The sequence below is a fragment of the Falco biarmicus genome, chromosome 3 (genome assembly GCF_023638135.1).
Source record: "Falco biarmicus isolate bFalBia1 chromosome 3, bFalBia1.pri, whole genome shotgun sequence".
NCBI lineage: Eukaryota > Metazoa > Chordata > Aves > Falconiformes > Falconidae > Falco > Falco biarmicus.
In genome coordinates, this window is record NC_079290.1 from 21283620 (window position 1) to 21302547 (window position 18928).

The following is an 18928-nucleotide window of genomic DNA, read 5'->3' on the forward strand; positions in this document are numbered from 1 at the left end:
GCTGATGGAAAAAGTCTGCAAAGGTTTATGTAAGTGTATGTAGATTACTTTAAAAATACAGTCAGTAAGATATGGCAATTTAATGAAAAGGGCCAGCAGACTGCAGAATGTAGTTTGTGCTGTAAGCGTGATAAGTTGGAAAAACATTTGTCCAATCTTGAAAAATGTCTCCTCGTATCTTTAAAGAATATGGTTGGATTTTCTTTTTCTCTTGAAAGGATATGAAGTGGGATCTGAAAATGTACATTGTGTTTTCTAATTTATATTGCTTTCTTTAATAATGAATATCATATTTTCATCTGCACAAGGAGAACTCTTGAAAAAAATTAACAAAAATGAATGCATAGGAGGGAGTTGTTTTTTATCTTTGTAAATTTTGCAGCTGCAGACAAAACTGAAGGGTTGTGTAGTGTTGTTACATTTGATTTCCTATTAGTTGGCTGTGAGTGTTAGTTCATCTGTTAATCACACTGAAATGTTTCCTTAAATTTAACCAGCAGGCACAGTGTCTGTCTGTTTAAAAGGTCTGATAAGTGATAAGGTGTGTTGATCTGCTCAATGGGATTATGTTAAACATTCCTGAATAGAATTCTGTTCTGTCAAGGCAATCTGAGCGAAGCATTTCGTAGAAATGGAATTTATGCGTTGGTACAATGAAACATTACAGCTGTTAGTGTAAAAAGCCTGATGAAAAATGTTCTCTACTGTCAAAAGTAACTTATTGTATATAAATACGTATGTGTATTTTGTATTATATATACATACATGCATACTTATGCATTTATAGACATCTAAAAAGAAGAAAGTGTAGAAAAATTGAAGATAAATGCAATCAAAACTGACAGCTATAGCTGATCCCCTAAACTCTAATACTGAAAATGTAGTTTTACATTGTGAAAAAGACATACTTTATTTTCTATCTCATATACTCTTTAAATAATTTTCCCATTTGATTCCAAATGTTATCTAACTCCAGACAGTATTACAACTTAAATCACAGTATTTCTTTGTTATTAAACAGTAAAATGTTCCTGCTTAATGAAACCCAGTATCAGAATTTTTTTCTTTTTATGAATGACCAAGGTAATACACACTGTAAATGATGTGTAATGGTTTGTTGATCACTTTAGCAATTAACTGCAGCTGAAAAAAGTTTGCTTACTCAGGCTGGTCTTACTCGCGTTCTGTGAGGAAGCTCTGGATTTTGGCAAAGACAGTCTGGTAGTGAATAAACAAATTTCGATACAGTTGCAAAAATGAAAATAAAATAAAATGCAATTTACTCATGTAATGTCAAGGTCTCTCTAAATCATGCAGATTGTGTAAGTTTACTTTTTAAACATACTTTTCATTTAATCTAGTTCAATACCAGATGGAAATGATGCGAAGCCTTCGCCACGTAAACATTGATCATCTTCACGTTGGCTGGTACCAGTCCACGTACTATGGCTCTTTTGTCACTCGTGCCCTCCTGGACTCCCAGTTCAGTTACCAGCACGCAATTGAGGAGTCTGTAGTTCTCATTTACGGTTAGTATGAGGTTTCCTTTATTATTCTTTTCCCCTCTTAATATTATTACTACTATTTTTGTATTCTGTCTTTTGCCTGTAAGAGTAGCCTGGCAGGCCTTTTCGAGTAAATACCAACCCTGTGTCTACGGCAGCCTCAGCAGCAGCTAAGTCTAGACAGGGTTTCCTTCTTTCTGTTTATTTTTCTTGCTATCAGAGCCCTGATGTGTACGTTTTGGAATGCTGGAGTAGCTGCTTCATTTTTATTCCTTCATCTCCCCTCCCTCGTGGAAGGGGCTGGTGGAACCCGACCAGATGTCTAACAAACCCTGCTTGCTAGCGTGTCTGGCTCTGTACGTGACTGACCAATCATCGCACGAATTGCCAAGTTTTTTTTTTTATACCTCTGACAGAAGCATACAAAACCTGGACTGTTTCTTAGCACAAAGATTTTTTTCTTTTCTGCCTATTTAATGGTGTTTCCTCAAGCTCTCCAGACCAGATGTTCTGTGCTGTATCAGAACCGTAGGCAATTTAACAGCTTTATAGCCTCCCCCTCCCCAAACACTCACAGTTTGCCATATCTGGCAGACTTGCATATAGTTTCCAGCTGAGAAGTAAATGTAACGTCCTGAGTATCTGTCAGAAAAAATACTAATGAATACGATCAATCTTATGAGCTGCCCCAAAATTGTTTCAGTATGTTAACAATTGGATTACAGTAAAGAACAAGTTGTTAAAGTATACTTATATTGGCTGGAAACATTGCATCATCAGACCTTGATGAATTTTCCACTTGTTTCAGTCTATTTTGGTTTTCATTTTATCACCGATTGCTAAAAGTTTTACTGTGTTAAGTTTCAGACAACATGAATGTTAACACAGCTTTTATTGTCATGTTGGCATGCTTCAGCCGTTATCATGCTGCAAGTGTTAAGCTTCTTTGTCCTAGGAATGTAACAGTTTGTTTAGAAAATTTACCCCTAAATTCAGTGGAGTATGTCAAGGCAGAACTAGTCTGTTTATATACCAGTTACATTGTTGTGCGTGAAGCAGCAGGGCATCTTCATCTGAATTAGCTTATTACTACTGTAAATTACTTTTTTGGGTCTAAAATGTAGTTTAATTAATATTTTAATTTACTGCACAGTGACTGGAGGGAAAAATCTTTGTTTAAATGCAGTAGCTCTTACATAAGCTCTGTGGATAGTTCATAGGAAAGAAAAGAAACGTGTATTAGACCTTTAATGAGGAAATAATGTGAGTAGAATGAGTCTAGATCCCCCCATGTTCTCCAAGTTAAGTTTATTAATTAGCTTCACTCTATATAGTTGGATGTATTTTACATTTCAGTACAACAGGTTTACTTCTGCTATAGTGTCTTTTCTGTGTTGGTTGTCTTAATTTTTTTAATAGGACTACCTAGTTATTTTCCTATTGTTTATATCATTCACATATTTAAAAAAAAAACAAACAACAACCCCCCCCCCCCCCCCCCCCAAAAGGCAGTCTGGGGTTAGTAATAATGTGCATCCTCCATTTTTAATTATAGATCCCATTAAGACTGCCCAAGGATCTTTGTCACTGAAGGCATATAGGCTGACTCCCAAACTGATGGAAGTTTGCAAAGAAAAAGACTTCTCTCCAGAAGCGTAAGTAACTTAAAAGAATGTTTTCTCATTGATTTTGCTGGATTATTTGGGAGGCACAAGAGTAGATGGGATAATGAAATACTGTATTTTAAAATTTCATGTAACTGTGTGCTGGCAAAGCTGGATATATGTAGGTAGCGACAGACATGCACTGATACAGTGGGCTGAGAATGCATGAAAGTCTGTCTTTGGGCATCTGAGTAAAGGTTGAAATGGTGGAACTTGAACCATTGTGGAGATGGTCAGCAGGCTGGCTGTAAGGACTGTGGTGAAGATAGCTGTATCTGGGAACAGAGTCAAAAAATATAAAAAAAGAAATGGAGAAGGGGAAATAACTGGTCTGTCATAAAGCTCTTTTTTTCCAGAAGGAAAATTGAACAGGTATTCTGGAATAGCTGTTCTTCTGTATTTATTCCAAATTAACTCCCCCGTGTGGACACAATCTTTTGGAGTAAAGTAGGATAATTATTCTGTTTCGGAAGATTAGCTGCTTGTAATAGATGTAGGCCTTAGCTGTCATCTTTTTCCACAAACAGCTTGGTGTTCAACAGCAAAGCACAAGCACTTGTTAAACTGTCTGCATTGAGGAAAAACAGAGTAATTTCATGGCTTGGTGTCTAAATGTAACATTTCCATGATGAGCAAACAAATCTGTGCTTAGTCAAAAAAAAAATAAAAGGGGGGGGGGGGCGTCTAACAAGGCAAAAAGCAAAAGACTTATTCCAAAATCCAGTATGCATACTAAGAAGTTGAGGATATATTTCCTTAGAAACTTCTACATCAGGGCTTTATTTCCACATTTTATGACAAGTATTACTGCCTACTTGATTATAAACCTATGACAATAGTTTTTATACCTATATTGTAAAAAAACCCCCACCCAATAAAACAACTCTGGAAATTTGTATTTGAATATCCATCACAGAATTTAATTACTCCAAAACACACACTATTTTATCAATCTAATTTTTGGTCAGTAAAAATTTTAATTATTCAGCTATTCAGGAAATTGTTTTTTCATTGTAGTATTTATGATTTTAAAGTTATTTCAGTGTCGATTGGTAACTAACTGTTCACTTCTATTTAAGAAATGCTGATGGCAGGGAAATGAGAAAAATATTTTGGAAGGGGCAGAGTTAATCCTGTCAGTACAGTCTTTTGCTGGAGGCTTTTTCATGTAAGTAATGTACTAGCAAGCAGAGCGGCCGCTTGACTTCTGAGAGTTTTTTCCTAGAGCAGCTTTTCCTAGTCTTTGTAAACGTGAGGTTTTGCTATACAAATGCTCTCTTACCAAAACGTGACTCTTTTGTTTGATTGTGGAACTACAAGAATTTTTACCAAATTGCCAGTTGTTGGAGCAACAATTCAACAAAAAGAACAAGAGAATTACTGGTTGTATTAAATAAATACTTTTAAACTTTTTTTCATAGCTTGAAAAAAGCAAATATTGCTTATGAAAACATGTTTGAAGAAGTGCCCATTGTAATTAAGAATTCATACCTGATCAATGTGATGTTGTGGGAACTGGAAAAGAAATCCGCAGTAGCCGATAGACATGAATTGCTCAGTCTGGCTAGCAGGTAAGTACTTGTTACAATAATGGATGTATTTTTATTCGCTTTCCCAAACCACAGTTTAACACCTTGGGTGAAATCCCAGTCTCATTACAGTCCATGGAAGCTTTGCCTTGACTTTTAATGGGGTTAAGACTTTACCCTTCATGTTCTTTTGTTGAAGGAAAAACTGCGTGGTTAAAACTATAGCATTAGATTCAAGGACTAAATTTAGTCTGTAATCCACAAATACCTATACTGCTTGAAAGTGTATAATCTTTTCAGTAGTATATATTTCTTCAAGAAAATATTAGCATTCAGAAAATTCAGGCAAATAGATCTGGAAATAAAAATTGGTTTTGTTAAATGTTTCTCAAGTAATTGTGTAGATTATTTTAGCAAAAAAACCGCCTGCATTTGTTCTGCTTTGGTAGCAGGGTGCACTTGAAACTAAAACAAAATAATAAAGCCTCTACCTGAGAAATACTCAAAGGGTACAAATGATCAAACTGATTGGCATGACAGCCACCATTCATGATGTCAGAAATTGTTTAAGAGTTTCTAGAATGATCTCATAATTTTTTGTTCTCATAGCACTTTGCCCTGAAAATACATTTATGATCACAAAGTAGGTATGACTTCTAGCAATATGATTTGGTGATGCTTAGATCTTACACATCTCAGTACAGTTAATTGGATTATTATTGGGCTGACCAAACTAACCAGGTACACAAAACGATGCAGTATCTTGTTCCATGTTGAAACTGCAATGTATTCACTAATAGACTTTTGGGATGTAACACTTCTTTTTACATCAAGGTGTTGCCTGCCAGATTCTGATCCACTCTGACACCAAGTTTTCTGAATACTAGTGGTGTCTGTCTTTCTTTTCCCATTTTTCTGTGCCCCCATCATGTAAGGTTGTTGTTAATGGATCCGTATTGCCTAGTGGTCCTTAGGTTGCCTGAGTGAGCAGAAATTTTCCACTCTGTTTTCTTGAGCTTATTTGGATCTATTGAGTGATCTGATAGCTTTTAGAGAAATTGGTCGAGAGTGAAAAGGTGTAGGGTTGAACTCTGCCATGGAATTTACAAGAGGTTTCCCAAGAGATACTTGGTCTGTAATTTTGTTGTGACTTTGCACCTTGGAATTAAAGAAATGAAGAATTTTTGCCAAGATGTTCAGCCTGCTTGACTTTGCAGTCTTTCTGTCAGGCTCTTCCCTTGCTGAAAGATCACGAAGCTGTTACCGTCTGAGGAGAGGGTGGGCACTGGGTGTAGGAAATGACAATGATTTGATTCCTCATGAGCTCTACCACTTAACTGTGAAAAGGAGGACTGTGCTGAGGATATAGAGCAGGTTTCCGGGTGACCTGACAGCATTGCCCTTGACTGTTTCTATGGGCTTGCTCCTGTAAAAAGGGTTGGGATTATCCAACACCCTGGATCCTAGCACAGGCTGCTGCTAGTCACTTCATACAATTCTGGAAATGGAAATGAATTTGCACAGATCACAAACCACAGTTGAAGTTTCTCATCAGCTTTACATCTTATGTAGTAACTGGTACCGTACCACTGACCTGACTCAAGATGAAAAATAAGAACTGTACAAAAGAATTTCTTTTCTGGAATGACAGTGTTAATAGCCTGGTGTAAGACAGGCTTTTGTGTTGGTCCTCTTTATCAGTAAATGAGATGAGAAGTGAACAATAAAAACAAGGAAGCATCATCATTTATGTTTTGGAATCCATTACAACAAGAAAAAGAACAAGATAACTTTTTCCTCAGTGAATCAAATTTTCTTTTCAATGGGTGTTTTCTTGGAGCAGTGCAGTGCTGTTCATAACGATGACACAAGTGGAACTGGATTCATGATAAACCTGGTTAAAAGTGCCTTTTCAATTAAGTTTGAACTTCAGTTAAGTTACTATCCTGTATACTGGCAGCAATTTCTTGAGCTTATTGAAGTCTAGAATTTCCCACTCATAGAGAATTAACTCAACAGATTCATCAGTTTTTAGAGGTATTTCTGAATTACATCTCCTGAGCTGACTTTCCTGGCAGCTTTCTTCTGGTTTACCTTGTCTATTTGAGGAACTTAAGGTGCTTAGTTTTGTTTGATGGGGATTAAGTTTTGGAAGTTACCCCAGTAGGTTTATTTGGAGATTTTTGTATGTGTCTTTTAAATTTATTTATTTTAATATTTGATAGCTACTTTTGCTTACCAAGCAGGTTACATTCAGTAATATCTTAAATTGGTATAACTCAGCAGCTGGCAAATGAAAACATTTTAAAGCTCGTTTATTCAAGGTAGGGTGACTTGTACTGTCTGCTGAAATATTTAACTAGTTTTTACTTGAATTCAGCTATGAAGATTTCTGACAAATAATATATTGCCTGAAGTAAGGGAGTTCAAACCCCCACTATTCTGGAGTTTTATTTTCACTTTGCATTTCCTTATTTTGTCTTTGAACAGTTGTGGCTAAAACATTTCAGATGTCAACTTTAAATTTTGGTGCATATCCTCCTCACTTAAGTTTGCTCTTGTAGAATTAGTTGGCAGTAACTTTAAGGCTACTTTTTTCTTTCTTTTTTTTTTTTTTTTTTTTTTTCCTTTTCATTTTGGGTGGATTGGGGGTTGATTGGGCTTTTGGGGTTTTTTTTTCTGGTCCTTTGGGAGCATCCTTGAATTTTTTTTTAATCTTCTGAAGCAATGGTTTTGGCAATGAAATTATTTACCCATAGCTGTTCTTCTCTGTAGAGTTTGTTTCATCAAGATTCTCACATGTTCAGCCACCCACTGTGTCTGAGTTTGAAGCTGTACCTATTTGAGGTACTTTGTCTACACCTTAATATCTTTCTCCTTTTGAAGTACACTTGTGATAATTGTATAAAGTAGTTTACTTTTTTGGGGTATAAATTTTTGTTTGTCTTGTGAAATCTGAATTGACTGGAATATTCTAGGGAAAAAAGTTGAAGGCAGAACAGCACAAGGCTAGCAAGTAATAGCAAGTAAAGGCCTTTTGCTCAAACTGTTATCCTCCTGCTACCCTTAAGGACCAAAATGTCTTGAAGACCTTGGAGTATTGCCAGTCTTTTGATAGAGACTCAAAAATTAAAATCCTGTCAGATAATGTTCCAGATCTTCAGAGAAATAATTACAACCAACTTTCCCATTCTCATCCATCTCTTCCCTATTCTATCGATGATCTAGTTTAAATTAAAAAAAGCTTTTTTGTGGTCTAGCTTCATAATAGGGTTGTTCTATAATATCTCAATTTGTCTCAAGCAATTTTTCTAATAGTGTGCGTCAGTAGAAGCAAACATGTGCTGAACATTTACTGCAGTAACATCTACTTGGCAGATATTTTTCAAACATCAGATGCAGTATTTTTGCAAAAGTGACATAAGGAGGGTTACTTTGGCTTTTGAAAACAATATTAACCTTTATACATGGTACTGCTTATTCAGAAATCTCAATGTGCTTAACGGATTATTAAGATAATTATGAAAATCTCTAATTTGCAGATGGGGGAAGCTGACACAGAGAGGGTAAATGTGTTGCCCAAAGGCACACATCAAAGTCTGAGTAGAAAAGGGAACAGAGCTCAAGACTCCTGACTTACATATCTCATTCAAACAAAATCCTCTTAAAAAGAGCACAGGTTGAACTCGGGCTAAAATGCTGAGATGTAAACAAGTTCTGCTAAGCGGTGGGAATGTTCCTTAGAAATATTTAATCAAAAAGATGTGCTTTGCCCAGCAGTACCTCTCTAATCCACCCAAAGCTGTTCCCACCAGGAGGAGAAGTGCTGTACCAGGGTGGCACCTTTCCCAAAAAACAGTGACTCTGAGAGGGGCCTCAGTAGAGCTGATGGAAACTGGAAAAACCGAGCAGCAAACGCAGCTTTTTCTTATGCTTTCTGTTGCTGCTCCCTGATCTCATCTTCCTTAACCAGGATGCAAGCAAAATTAAATAAGTGGGTCCATTTATGAAAATTGTAGGCAAGTTTAGGGCACCATCTTTTTTAGATATCTCCAGCTTCAGAATTGTTATACCCCAAAATTAAGTTCCTAGGTACAGCACAGTGATTCAGACCTCAGAGGCTAGGAGCCTCTACTCCCTCCCGGGCCACCACAGGTAGGTGGACTTCTCCAAAAGTGCAAGCTGAGGCCCACATGCTGTGTGTAGATACAGTTAAAAGTAATAAGCAGGACACGGGAAGCTGAGAACAACATGAATTACTGCCTTTCTTCAGAGCTTTGGTGCTGCATTTTGCTGTGTTTCAGACCTTTAGTGAGTGTGTGTGTGTGGAGTCCTTTCCTGATTAAAGATGCTAAAGTAAATGTGGGCTTCATGTGTAGTTTCCCCGTTACGAATCCTACAGAAGCAGAGCCAGTTTGAGGTTCCGTCCCCAGCTGCTTGCATCATTCCTCCCTGCTACCCCCATTTCATCTTTACACTCCTCCCACCCTCAAAGATTTTTATTCCCTCATCTGCTTCACAATACGGCTGTACAAATAGCTTTGTGGAATAGTCTGGTGGAAAAAGTCAGGCTCCCACTCTTCCTTTCCAGCCTTTCCCTCAGCCTCCCTAAAAAAAAAAAAACCAAACCAAAAAAACCCACCCAACTGAGGGAAGAAACCCCAACTGAGGGTGTTTTTGCATTTACAGTAGACTGTTTCACTGAAAGTCTGAAGTGTGCCCACGCAAACAGCTGAATCCATACAGCTTAGAGTGCTAAATCCTTGGGCAAAGAGGGAGGGAAAGACTGGAAGATGCTGATGCTGGGACCTCTTAAACTGGCTTTGTGCACCTTTGCTGCTCTTAAAATACATCTGCAAAGGGAGGCCCAAGTGGTACAAGGATTCCCTCAGGAAGAGGGAGGCTTGCATTGAGGTCTCTTAGCCAGATCTGTACCCTAACAGGCTGCTCTCTTATATTGAGTGATCTGTGAGTTCTGTCAGCGTATAGTTATTGCTTTCTCCTTCTGCGGGTGCTAGACCATACCACCAGCAAACAGAAGGGTCACCAGGAGGACGAACAAGACAGAAAGTGCCATGACTGTTATCTGCAGATTAGGCTACTTTGTGAACAGGTTTCTGCTTCTCACCCTCTGAACATTTTGACCTTTGGATGTGATAATTGTTAAACAAGGAATCAGAAGTAATCCATGAATCCAGGTCTTGATTTCATATCTGCCCTTTTGGGTGAAGGATTGTACCCTGTCAAGTGTAAGGCTGTTACAGCAAAAATGCACAGCACAAGAAATTGCTTTGGAGGCCAAACTTTCTAGTTAGTTTGTTGGGGTTTTTTTCTAAACAGACTTTGACAGTTTCCCTTCGACAGTTTGTATGTGTGTGTCCTTTTTTGGCAGTTTTTTATTGTCATCCAAGCTACACAGCTAAGTCTCAAATGATAAAATTCTGGAAGTTTTGAAGGTCACTCACTACAGGTGAATGATCCTAATAACAATTCCGTTGAAGAAGTGCTCTCAGATTATTTCTTCATTAGATGTGTCAGAATCCACAAGATTTTTTTTTGGTGTGTCTTAACTGCAGAAGTAGCTCCATTCTGGTTTTTTTCCCATTTTATTATCTATATTTCTCCCCCAAAATGAACACAGTCCCCATGTGTGGACATTCTGATGCTTAGTGTGATAGCAATTCTGCAGCTGATGCTTTTCTCCCACGAAGATTCAACAGTACCTGAGGTGTGGTGATCTCCTGGTGCTGTCTTAAGGTGGAACTGTGTCTTTTAGTTCCATTCAGGAGTGTGCTCAGACCGTCACCACTGGGTGATCTCAGACCTGACTTGTTTCAGATGAAACTAAAGTGAAAGTAGGCTTTGGGAGGATACCTACTGTGCTTCAGCTACTAATGGGCTTTCAGATCACTGGACCACATCAGAACTAGTGATAAGAAACCCCCTGAAACACACATAGCATGGACATTTGTTTCTCAGGGCCAGCTGTTTTGCTTTATAAATCTGTTCCTGTTCATCTACACTACCTGCTAATCTAATGTAAATTCAATTTAATTGACTCTTTCGCTGAATCAGCTGACTGAAATGCATCCATTGAAAATGCAGTTTATTACCAGTGCCCTCAGAACAACAAATGCAAGTGCTGAGCTCCACATTGTCTACATTTAATTATCACAGAGCCTTGTAGGAAAGTGAGTCTTGATGGGAATGTAAGCAGCATTTACTGGCACCCCCGCCCCCCAATTTTTTGAGTTGCATTGATGCATAGGGGGCATTCAGGTACCTAGCAGCGTGACCTTTGAGCTCTGCTGCAGGGGTGTGCACAAGGCCAGGAAAAGCCTTTGAGCTAAGTAAATGTATGATGAGTCTTATGGGCCGGAGCAATGCAATTCAACTTCCTAAATCTCACCAGAATAAGTTTCAGCTGAATAAAACTTGCTTAAACATTGTATGTATACATTTTTATGAATTACTTCCTATTGGTCTTTCTTTTTTTTGGCTTTTTTTTTTTGGTTTTGTTTTGTTTTAAGAGGTGGAGCAAAAGAGGGTATCAACCACATGAGAACTGAGGAAAAAGCTGGTCCTGTATTTGCAGCATACTTATCACTTCATGTCTAAGTTCACATCTGTTTAAGTTATCTGTTTTTAGCTTTTTGTTTCCCTGGCAATGAGAGAAAACACTATATTACTGCAGCTTCTAACAATAACTCTCTGTTTCTGTATTCTGCTGTACTAAGCTGGTCCCAAAGAGATTCACATAAAATCATTCTTTGTAACCACCTATATTTCATATGGACACTATCTGTAAAATAATTATGTATTCCTTCTGTCCACATACCCTACAAGGCTATTAATATGTACCTACGTAGGCATTTCTGATAATATCCAGTTCAAACACTAACTCTGTATAATATAAACTCTATAAAAAACCGAAAATATTCACACCCCTAGCCATGGCAATATTCCACAGTTCTAAATATCATGCGCTTGAAATGTTCAACAAAAAAAACCCCAGGAAGTTTAAAAATAATTATTATAGTGGCGCCTTTCTTGCTGCTGTGTAACTGAAGTCCTCCGCACCATCTGCCCCTGTACCCAACTGAGATTTCAAAACTCTGGCTTGTAAATAAATTGTGGTCTGAAGTTACAGCCTTTTGTTCAGTGAGCAGGCAGCTCAGCTCAGTAAAATAGCTGTCCTAGTACTCGGAGATAAAGGGGGTCTTCAGCTACGTTCTCAGGAGGTATCTTCTTGTGCCTCGGTGTGTTACGCGTTTCCAGCTATGACTTTGATGGATTTGGGGAAGAATTTGCTCTTGAAGAGGGATGTGCATAGTATCACGTATGTGGTTCCCTTTTCACTTCATGCATGTCTTTTCCAGTTAAGAGTTTTTCCAGTCCATAGGCTGTTGGATGGTGGGAATGTGTTGTAAAAGACAGAAAGAATCTCAGATAACGTGGAGGAGCAGTGACGGAAGGGTATGATTCTGAAGTGCACCAAACTTTTTAATTGAAAGAAACTCCCATGAATAGTAGTGCATTTCAGTTGGGGAGGAGAAGGATGGTATTTAGCTTTTTCAGTCATTGATCTTCAGCCAAGTAGGATTGGGTAAGGCTTAGATCAGATCCAACAAACTAGCTTCTGATCAAAAGGATCAATAGAGAGCAGTAAGTATCCTTCTTTTACTGCTCTACCCTGTGAACACAATTTAAGATGAATACTGTCTCCATGGGCACCAACCTAAAAACTTCCAAAACTTTAACTTGGAAGCTATACCTTAAGTTGAACATTCCTACAAAATATTGAATCCTTTACTAAAAATGGTTACAATAAAAGTTGTTTAACAGACTTCATTTGTCTGGCCAAGGCAGTAGATCGCATAACTGGAACTGGACGCGCCCAGCCTAGCTGCTTCCATGTTGCTTATGGTATGGAATGTGGAGCTGGCTGGACTGGACGCAACACTCCCTCTCAACAGCTAAGATCAAGCGATGTCTGCCGAACTTCCAGGCGTGGTTTGATAGACTAGTTAATGAGATGGAGTTCTGAAGAATATTTAACTATCCCTGCAAAGGGATAGTTAAATATTTGTGAAAAAGCTAGCAGTAACTTGAAATCAAACTCTTTGAACACATCTCCTGGAACATTGTTCGGGATTATGTGTCACAAAAGCATCAGACTTTTTCTTTTAAACATTTGACCTGCATCTGTAAATTCACGCAAGGCATTGTTTTTTTTGTGACTATGAGGTTCCCTGCGAAGACCAAAAACTTAAGTATGGTATATGCAATGTGGCATAGATGGTAGAGGAAGAGATACCATACAAAGTATCGTCAAATAGATATATGAACTAAGATAACCAGGAACTTAAAAACTGCAGACTGTGCCAATAGTGCGGAAATATTGGTTGAGTGACTTGAAAAGAATTTAAAAATTTAAGATTTTTTTTTTTAAAATAAAATCAGACTTTCATTAATGTTTCTTGTATTTCAGTAATCACCTAGGGAAGAGTCTGCAGCTGCTGATGGACCGAGTGGATGAGATGAGCCAAGACATTGTTAAATACAATACCTACCTGAGGAATGTAAGCAAACAGCAGCAGCAGAAACACCAGGTTGGTAACATGGGAAACCTGAATGAGATTTTTTGTCCCACAAAATACAGTTTGGGTGGTGTTATCCAAGACAGATGAATTTGGATTTAAGCAAGATGGAATTCTTACAGAAAGATGTCCATTAAGTAGATTTATAAAATGTGCTAATCAGTGAGGAATTATCAAATGGATTCACTTCTGCTGACATTTAATGCGGATTGGTCTTTCTTTGCAATTTTACACGTTTGTTAGTGATATACGATAAACCTAAATCATTGATAAATATGCTGTGGACACAAGGATTAGAGGTGTAGTAAATGAAAGAGCTGAAACTACAAGTGAATTGTTCCAAAACAAACCATGTTTTAATACCATCACAGGTAGTCATGCATCTAGAAATAAAGGAACATAGTCCATATTTAAAAGACAGCAGACTGTTCTCTGATCGAAAATTACATTTTAGTCAGTTTTGGATTAGTGGATAGTGATACCGATCAGGCGATGCTGACTTTTAATTCCTGATGCCAAAGGGCCTCTTTAAAATCCAAAATAGTCTGATTAGAGAATGCTGAGTATGGAGACTGGCTCTAGGTGGCCCTGCTTGAGCAGAGGGTTGGACAAGGTGACCTCCAGAAGTCCCTTCCAACTTCAACCATTCTGTGATTTGGAGACTGTGTTACTTTATGTTACTTGCTGTAGCTGCATATGATAAAGCAATACTGTGTCTAATTATAGAAGAATGCTGGTAAAAAAGCACTATGAGAATGATTTAAAAGCCTGGAAAGCAGTGAATGCAGTACATTTCACGCGAATTAAGTTAGTGAGTGACTTGCTTACTCGAGAAGTACCTGCATGAAAAATAAATTCCAGCTCTCTAATCTGGCAGCAGAGATATGACAAGATTCAGTGTTGGCCAACTGAAAATGGACCAGGCGACTTTAAAGATAAAATATTGCATATTGCTACACAAAGTAGCTAATAATTAAAAAGAGCATCTGTGGTTCATCTGAAATTCTTCATCACTGACTATTTTAAAATCAAAATTTACTTTTTTCACTTAAGTGTAGTTTGAAGAGGGAGTACTTCAGGGAAGCAGCACATGATCAGTGGTCTCTCCTGGGTTTGTAAATTCCTGAGGACATAGAAGCTTCATGCATGTTATCTTCAGAAAATTTATTTTCCTTTGCTGCCTAATTTGAACAGAAAGATGGCATCCACTTCAAATGTTTTTGTTAATAACAAGGGGATCTATTTATTTTGAAAAGCAGAGCAAAGTAGGTTCCATGGTGTCTCACTTCATTTCTTTACTAACTATAGCTGCTTTAGTAGTGGCTCATTGCAGCATAGTTAGTGGTCTTAACTTCATTTTTAAAATGGAGCAATTGTGATTAAGAGCAAGCTGTTTCAATAGAGAATAATAGGCAGACTGCTGAGAAGTGAATGGGGTAATGCAAGGAAAGAAGGAACTACATGCAATTCACATACAAATATGGGCATTTAAGATTTTATTTTTAACATTGTCCAAAAACATGTATTTGTCACTACTACTGGAAAAAAAATTACTTCGTTTGAGTATGCCACCAAGTATGAACTGTTTTCAGACTCTTATGCACAGATACATTTAAGTGACAGAAAACACCCTGTACTCTTTGGTCAGTTTATGTTAAAGGGCTTTTTGGTGTTGAATATGAGGGCTTTGATAGACAAACCTTACAGCTAATTCCTGGCTGTGACATACGGTATGAAGTGTCACATACATGTTTTGGAACGTGTGTACTTCTGCAAGAACAAATGTCTATCCAATAGCTAAAAAAATGGTCTGCCTTAATTTTTATAAAGTTTGAGTAACCTACATGGCAAATGGAAGCACTGAAAACAAACCTGACTTTTTTTTTTTTTTTTTTTTGTAATAGCAGAATAATTTATACAAACTGCTACTCTGGTATATCCTCTGGTAACCCACAAAGAAATGGCATCAATGTAGCAGAATATCTAAGTAACTGGAATGGAGAAATGAACCATTATACTTTATTTCAGCTACCACTTTGTTCTCAGTTTACAGTTAATGTTTTTTAGCTTAAAACACCGTGTTTAATCAGGTTCTCTTCCCCTTTCAGATTAATACTGTTTTGACCTTTAACTCACATAAAATTGAGTATTTCTGGTTTCTATAACATTTGAGGTAATGGCTTCTCATACCTACATATTCCAGCCTTGGTTTCTTTTTTTGCATGGGGAAATGGAAGCCTTTATCTACCATGCTGTATTCTTTCCATCAGATACAGTATTCATCTCTCTGAAAAAATCTTTAAAATTAACGCCGCTACCTCAGTACCACATCATTTTCCAGTGCCTCATTTACTTAAGGTGACAACTTGGCGGGGGGGTGGGGTGGGGCGGAATGCTTATTAGCAGTGAATTGAAATAAACTGTGAGTTGTGTTTGCATTATTTGAAGTAAATTGAATTGCATTGTGTAAGTAAAATTTTTAATACGTACTTGCTGGTTAGGTAAAAAGCATCTGAAAAGAAAACCTTTTTGCTGCTTTCGAAGTCCTGTTGCATTCTGTTCCTGTTGCTTTACTTTCAGTACCAGCAGAGACGTCAACAAGAAAATATACAGCGTCAGAGCCGAGGAGAAGCCCCTCTTCCTGAGGAGGACATCAATAAACTTTTTAAACCACCACAGCCACCTCCAAGAATGGAGTCGCTCCTTATTGCAGGTAGCGTTCTAGCAGCCTCTTCTACTCATCTTTTCATATATGAATGTTAGCTTGAGAAAAAGTGAAGTGGTCGCCTTGGAAGGTATCTTAATTCTTCATTACCTTTGCCATTACTGGCAGTATTCCAGATACTGCCCTTTATTTGGACAAAGGCAGTGGTTTTAACCTGTGATCTGTAGCCCTGTTGTCTGAAGTATTAAAAAAAAAAAAAAAAGTTGGCTTAGAACAACAGCTTAATGCTAGTAGGCAGTCCACGCCTCTGTTAGAAAGTAAGCTTACACACACAGAGGAATTTTAAACCATCTAGGTAAGTCACAGAGGCGTGTTACCTATGCAGATACAAACATGTAATTTTTTGAAAGCAAGCCACTGTGTTTAATCAGAATGCTGCATGAAGCTTTAAACTTGATGTATGGGAGACTTTCTCCCTTTATTTCTTATTTTGCCATGGTACCTAGCTCCTGCTTGCCCATCTGTGTCTCCTGGGTTGATGGAAAAGGGCAAGGAGCAGCAGCCAGAGATTCTTCCTGGTGCTCCTTTCTGAGCAGGTGAAATGGGATTTTAAAGGAGAGCTGGAGAAATGCCCCACAGAGCAGGCTTTCTGCATGAATAGGTGTAGCTACTACTGCAGTCAATAAGCTGCTTCCTCAACTCCTGAAGTTAGGGACTGTACAGACAAGAGGCAGGAATAAGCTGTTTGGGCTGGAAATACTGATTCAGAGCAGAGCAGTAGTCTGCAGCCTTCCGTTACTGGTAATATCCCTAGATGTTGAACTGGCTGTTGCAGCAGCTGAGATGATTTTACTTTTAATTTCACACAGAACTGGGGTAATTTCTTTGATTTGTACCTCCAGAGTTTTAGGGAAACTATCGCCATCTTCCTGTACCTCAAGGTGTGAATAAAAATTTAAATGGGAACAAAGCATAGGGACAGATGCCATGGCCCCCAGTTTCTCCAGTTCACTGGCATGCTGCAGTACATAGCCACAGTTTGGTACCAAAGTCAGTGCCTGTCGTGTGCCTCCTGGAAGGGTAAAAATATCTGGGACCTCAAAATGGCAACACGGAACAGAAGACATAGATGCTCTCCGAAGTAATCTAAATTTGGGAAACGTTATAAGAAAGCAAATTGTTTAACTCTAAGGTTTTTTGATCAGTTAGATATCACAGTGTGTTCTACTAAGATAACAAAGTCCTGGTAATTTAGTGTGTGGAAAAGAGTGCTTTGGCATTAAAAAACCCTGAATTTGAACTACCACCCTTAAATTTTGGAGTGACCAAGAGATTATTATTTTAATATTAATACTGTTTCACACTGCTAGTAAGTGCTGCTTTTAGAAGAAATAATGGTCTTGATTTATTATTCCTTCCAGAGTCTTTCAAAAAACTATTGTTTTGATAGCTTTTACCAGTTAATGAATCCTAGCAGCATTAAAGTGTTTAAACATTCAGCTTTAGCATAGCTTAATGCAACAGAAGTGTGCGTGTGTATACATGTGTGTTTTATGAAAGTGATAACTTAAGATGAATCACCTCTTGTAAGAGGAGGAATTGAAAACTATTATACTTAAAGGAAAAAACAGTTTTCAGCCAAAGCACTCTCTTCATTTGTTCTTTTACCATAGTCAGGGGAAGAATTGAAAGCATCCACTTCAACTTAGATGAAGTAAAGTTTGGGGATAAAGAATAAAACTTAGCTCTTTTGTCTCTGAGGCATTTAAAAACTTTTCAAATAGAGCATTAAATTGAGAGTTTATTTGCCTTCTAAACAGCCTTAATTTTGATTAAACTGGCTTCATGTTTTGCTATTCCTAGCTAACAAGGGAAATAACTTGTAGCAGTACGTGTATAAAAATGTTTTGATGGGCATGTTTGATTTGTAAAGCACTGACAAGTCTTCATACCCTGACGATTTTTGAAATAGCTAATAAAGTGAAATATTAGGTGGAAGAAAAGGCTAGCAAAATGTCAAACAGAAGTACCACAATTTTCAGTCTGCTACTGAAAAATATTTGTTACAAATATTTTAATAGGTACAGCAGCTGCATAAGAGCAGAACCAAAATTCAGTCCTGTAGTATTTTTAGAGCAATTAAATTGAACAATTAAAGTGACTAAGCTTCCAGTAGAGCAGCAAGAATTATTTATTCTTTCTATTGTCATATGTCTCTTCAGAAATTGTATGTAGTAGAATTGTAGGAAAGTTAAGGGGGTTTTGAGCATACCAGTTTACCTATTCTGCTAGTTTAGTTTCTTCTTCCCAAACCTGTTTGGTGATATTGAAAATGTAAAATTCATAAATCTGGAACAGTTGAGTTGTTTTAGTTGCTTCTCTGTATAAATCCTGAATGATTCATGCACATTTGGCTTTATAAGAATTATGTTCTAGGATGTCTTTCTGAATTTCAAAACTGACAAGGTTTTACCCTTCTTTCCTATTGACAGGTCAAATTAATACCTACTGCCAGAATATTAAGGAGTTTAATGCACAGAACTTGGGCAAGCTTTTCATGGCTCAGGCTCTCCAAGATTACAATAACTGAAGAAGCTTTGCTGTAGACCTCAGCAGGAGGAGTTATTTACAGTTTTATACTGTCCATGATCCTCTTGAAAATTTAGTATATTGGGAAAAGAGTCTTGTAAAACAGTCACCTTGGTTTGTGTAGAATTCTCCCGTAAGAAAAATAAAGGCAAATTTTAATGATAATTTAGTATTTCCTTATTTGTTGGCCCTATTGGACTGGAATTTTCTGTGGTCACTCAGGTTTTCTAAATGTTTGGCAGTTATTCATGTTTAGTCATAGTAAATAATATAGGTTTTATTTGCCTTGGAATAGAAATAAAAAGTAATCACTACACGTGTTTGGTATAGCTGACTTTACAGCAGAAATCTGAAATTTCCCAGTTTTACTTGAGAA

The 18928-nt window shown here is 37.6% G+C and overlaps 1 protein-coding gene across 1 annotated transcript in view; it reads left to right on the plus strand.

Moving 5' to 3' along the window:
* The window catches only part of EIF3H (eukaryotic translation initiation factor 3 subunit H), an 88904-nt gene extending 70187 nt beyond the window's left edge, over positions 1 to 18717 (plus strand). The window contains exons 3-8 of the mRNA XM_056331344.1: positions 1362 to 1529; positions 3061 to 3160; positions 4591 to 4740; positions 13190 to 13310; positions 15879 to 16011; positions 18456 to 18717. Coding sequence (XP_056187319.1) covers positions 1362 to 1529; positions 3061 to 3160; positions 4591 to 4740; positions 13190 to 13310; positions 15879 to 16011; positions 18456 to 18553 — 770 coding nt within the window. The 3' untranslated portion in view covers positions 18554 to 18717. The remainder of the gene's footprint in view (positions 1 to 1361; positions 1530 to 3060; positions 3161 to 4590; positions 4741 to 13189; positions 13311 to 15878; positions 16012 to 18455) is intronic.
* The last annotated feature ends 211 nt before the right edge of the window (positions 18718 to 18928 follow it).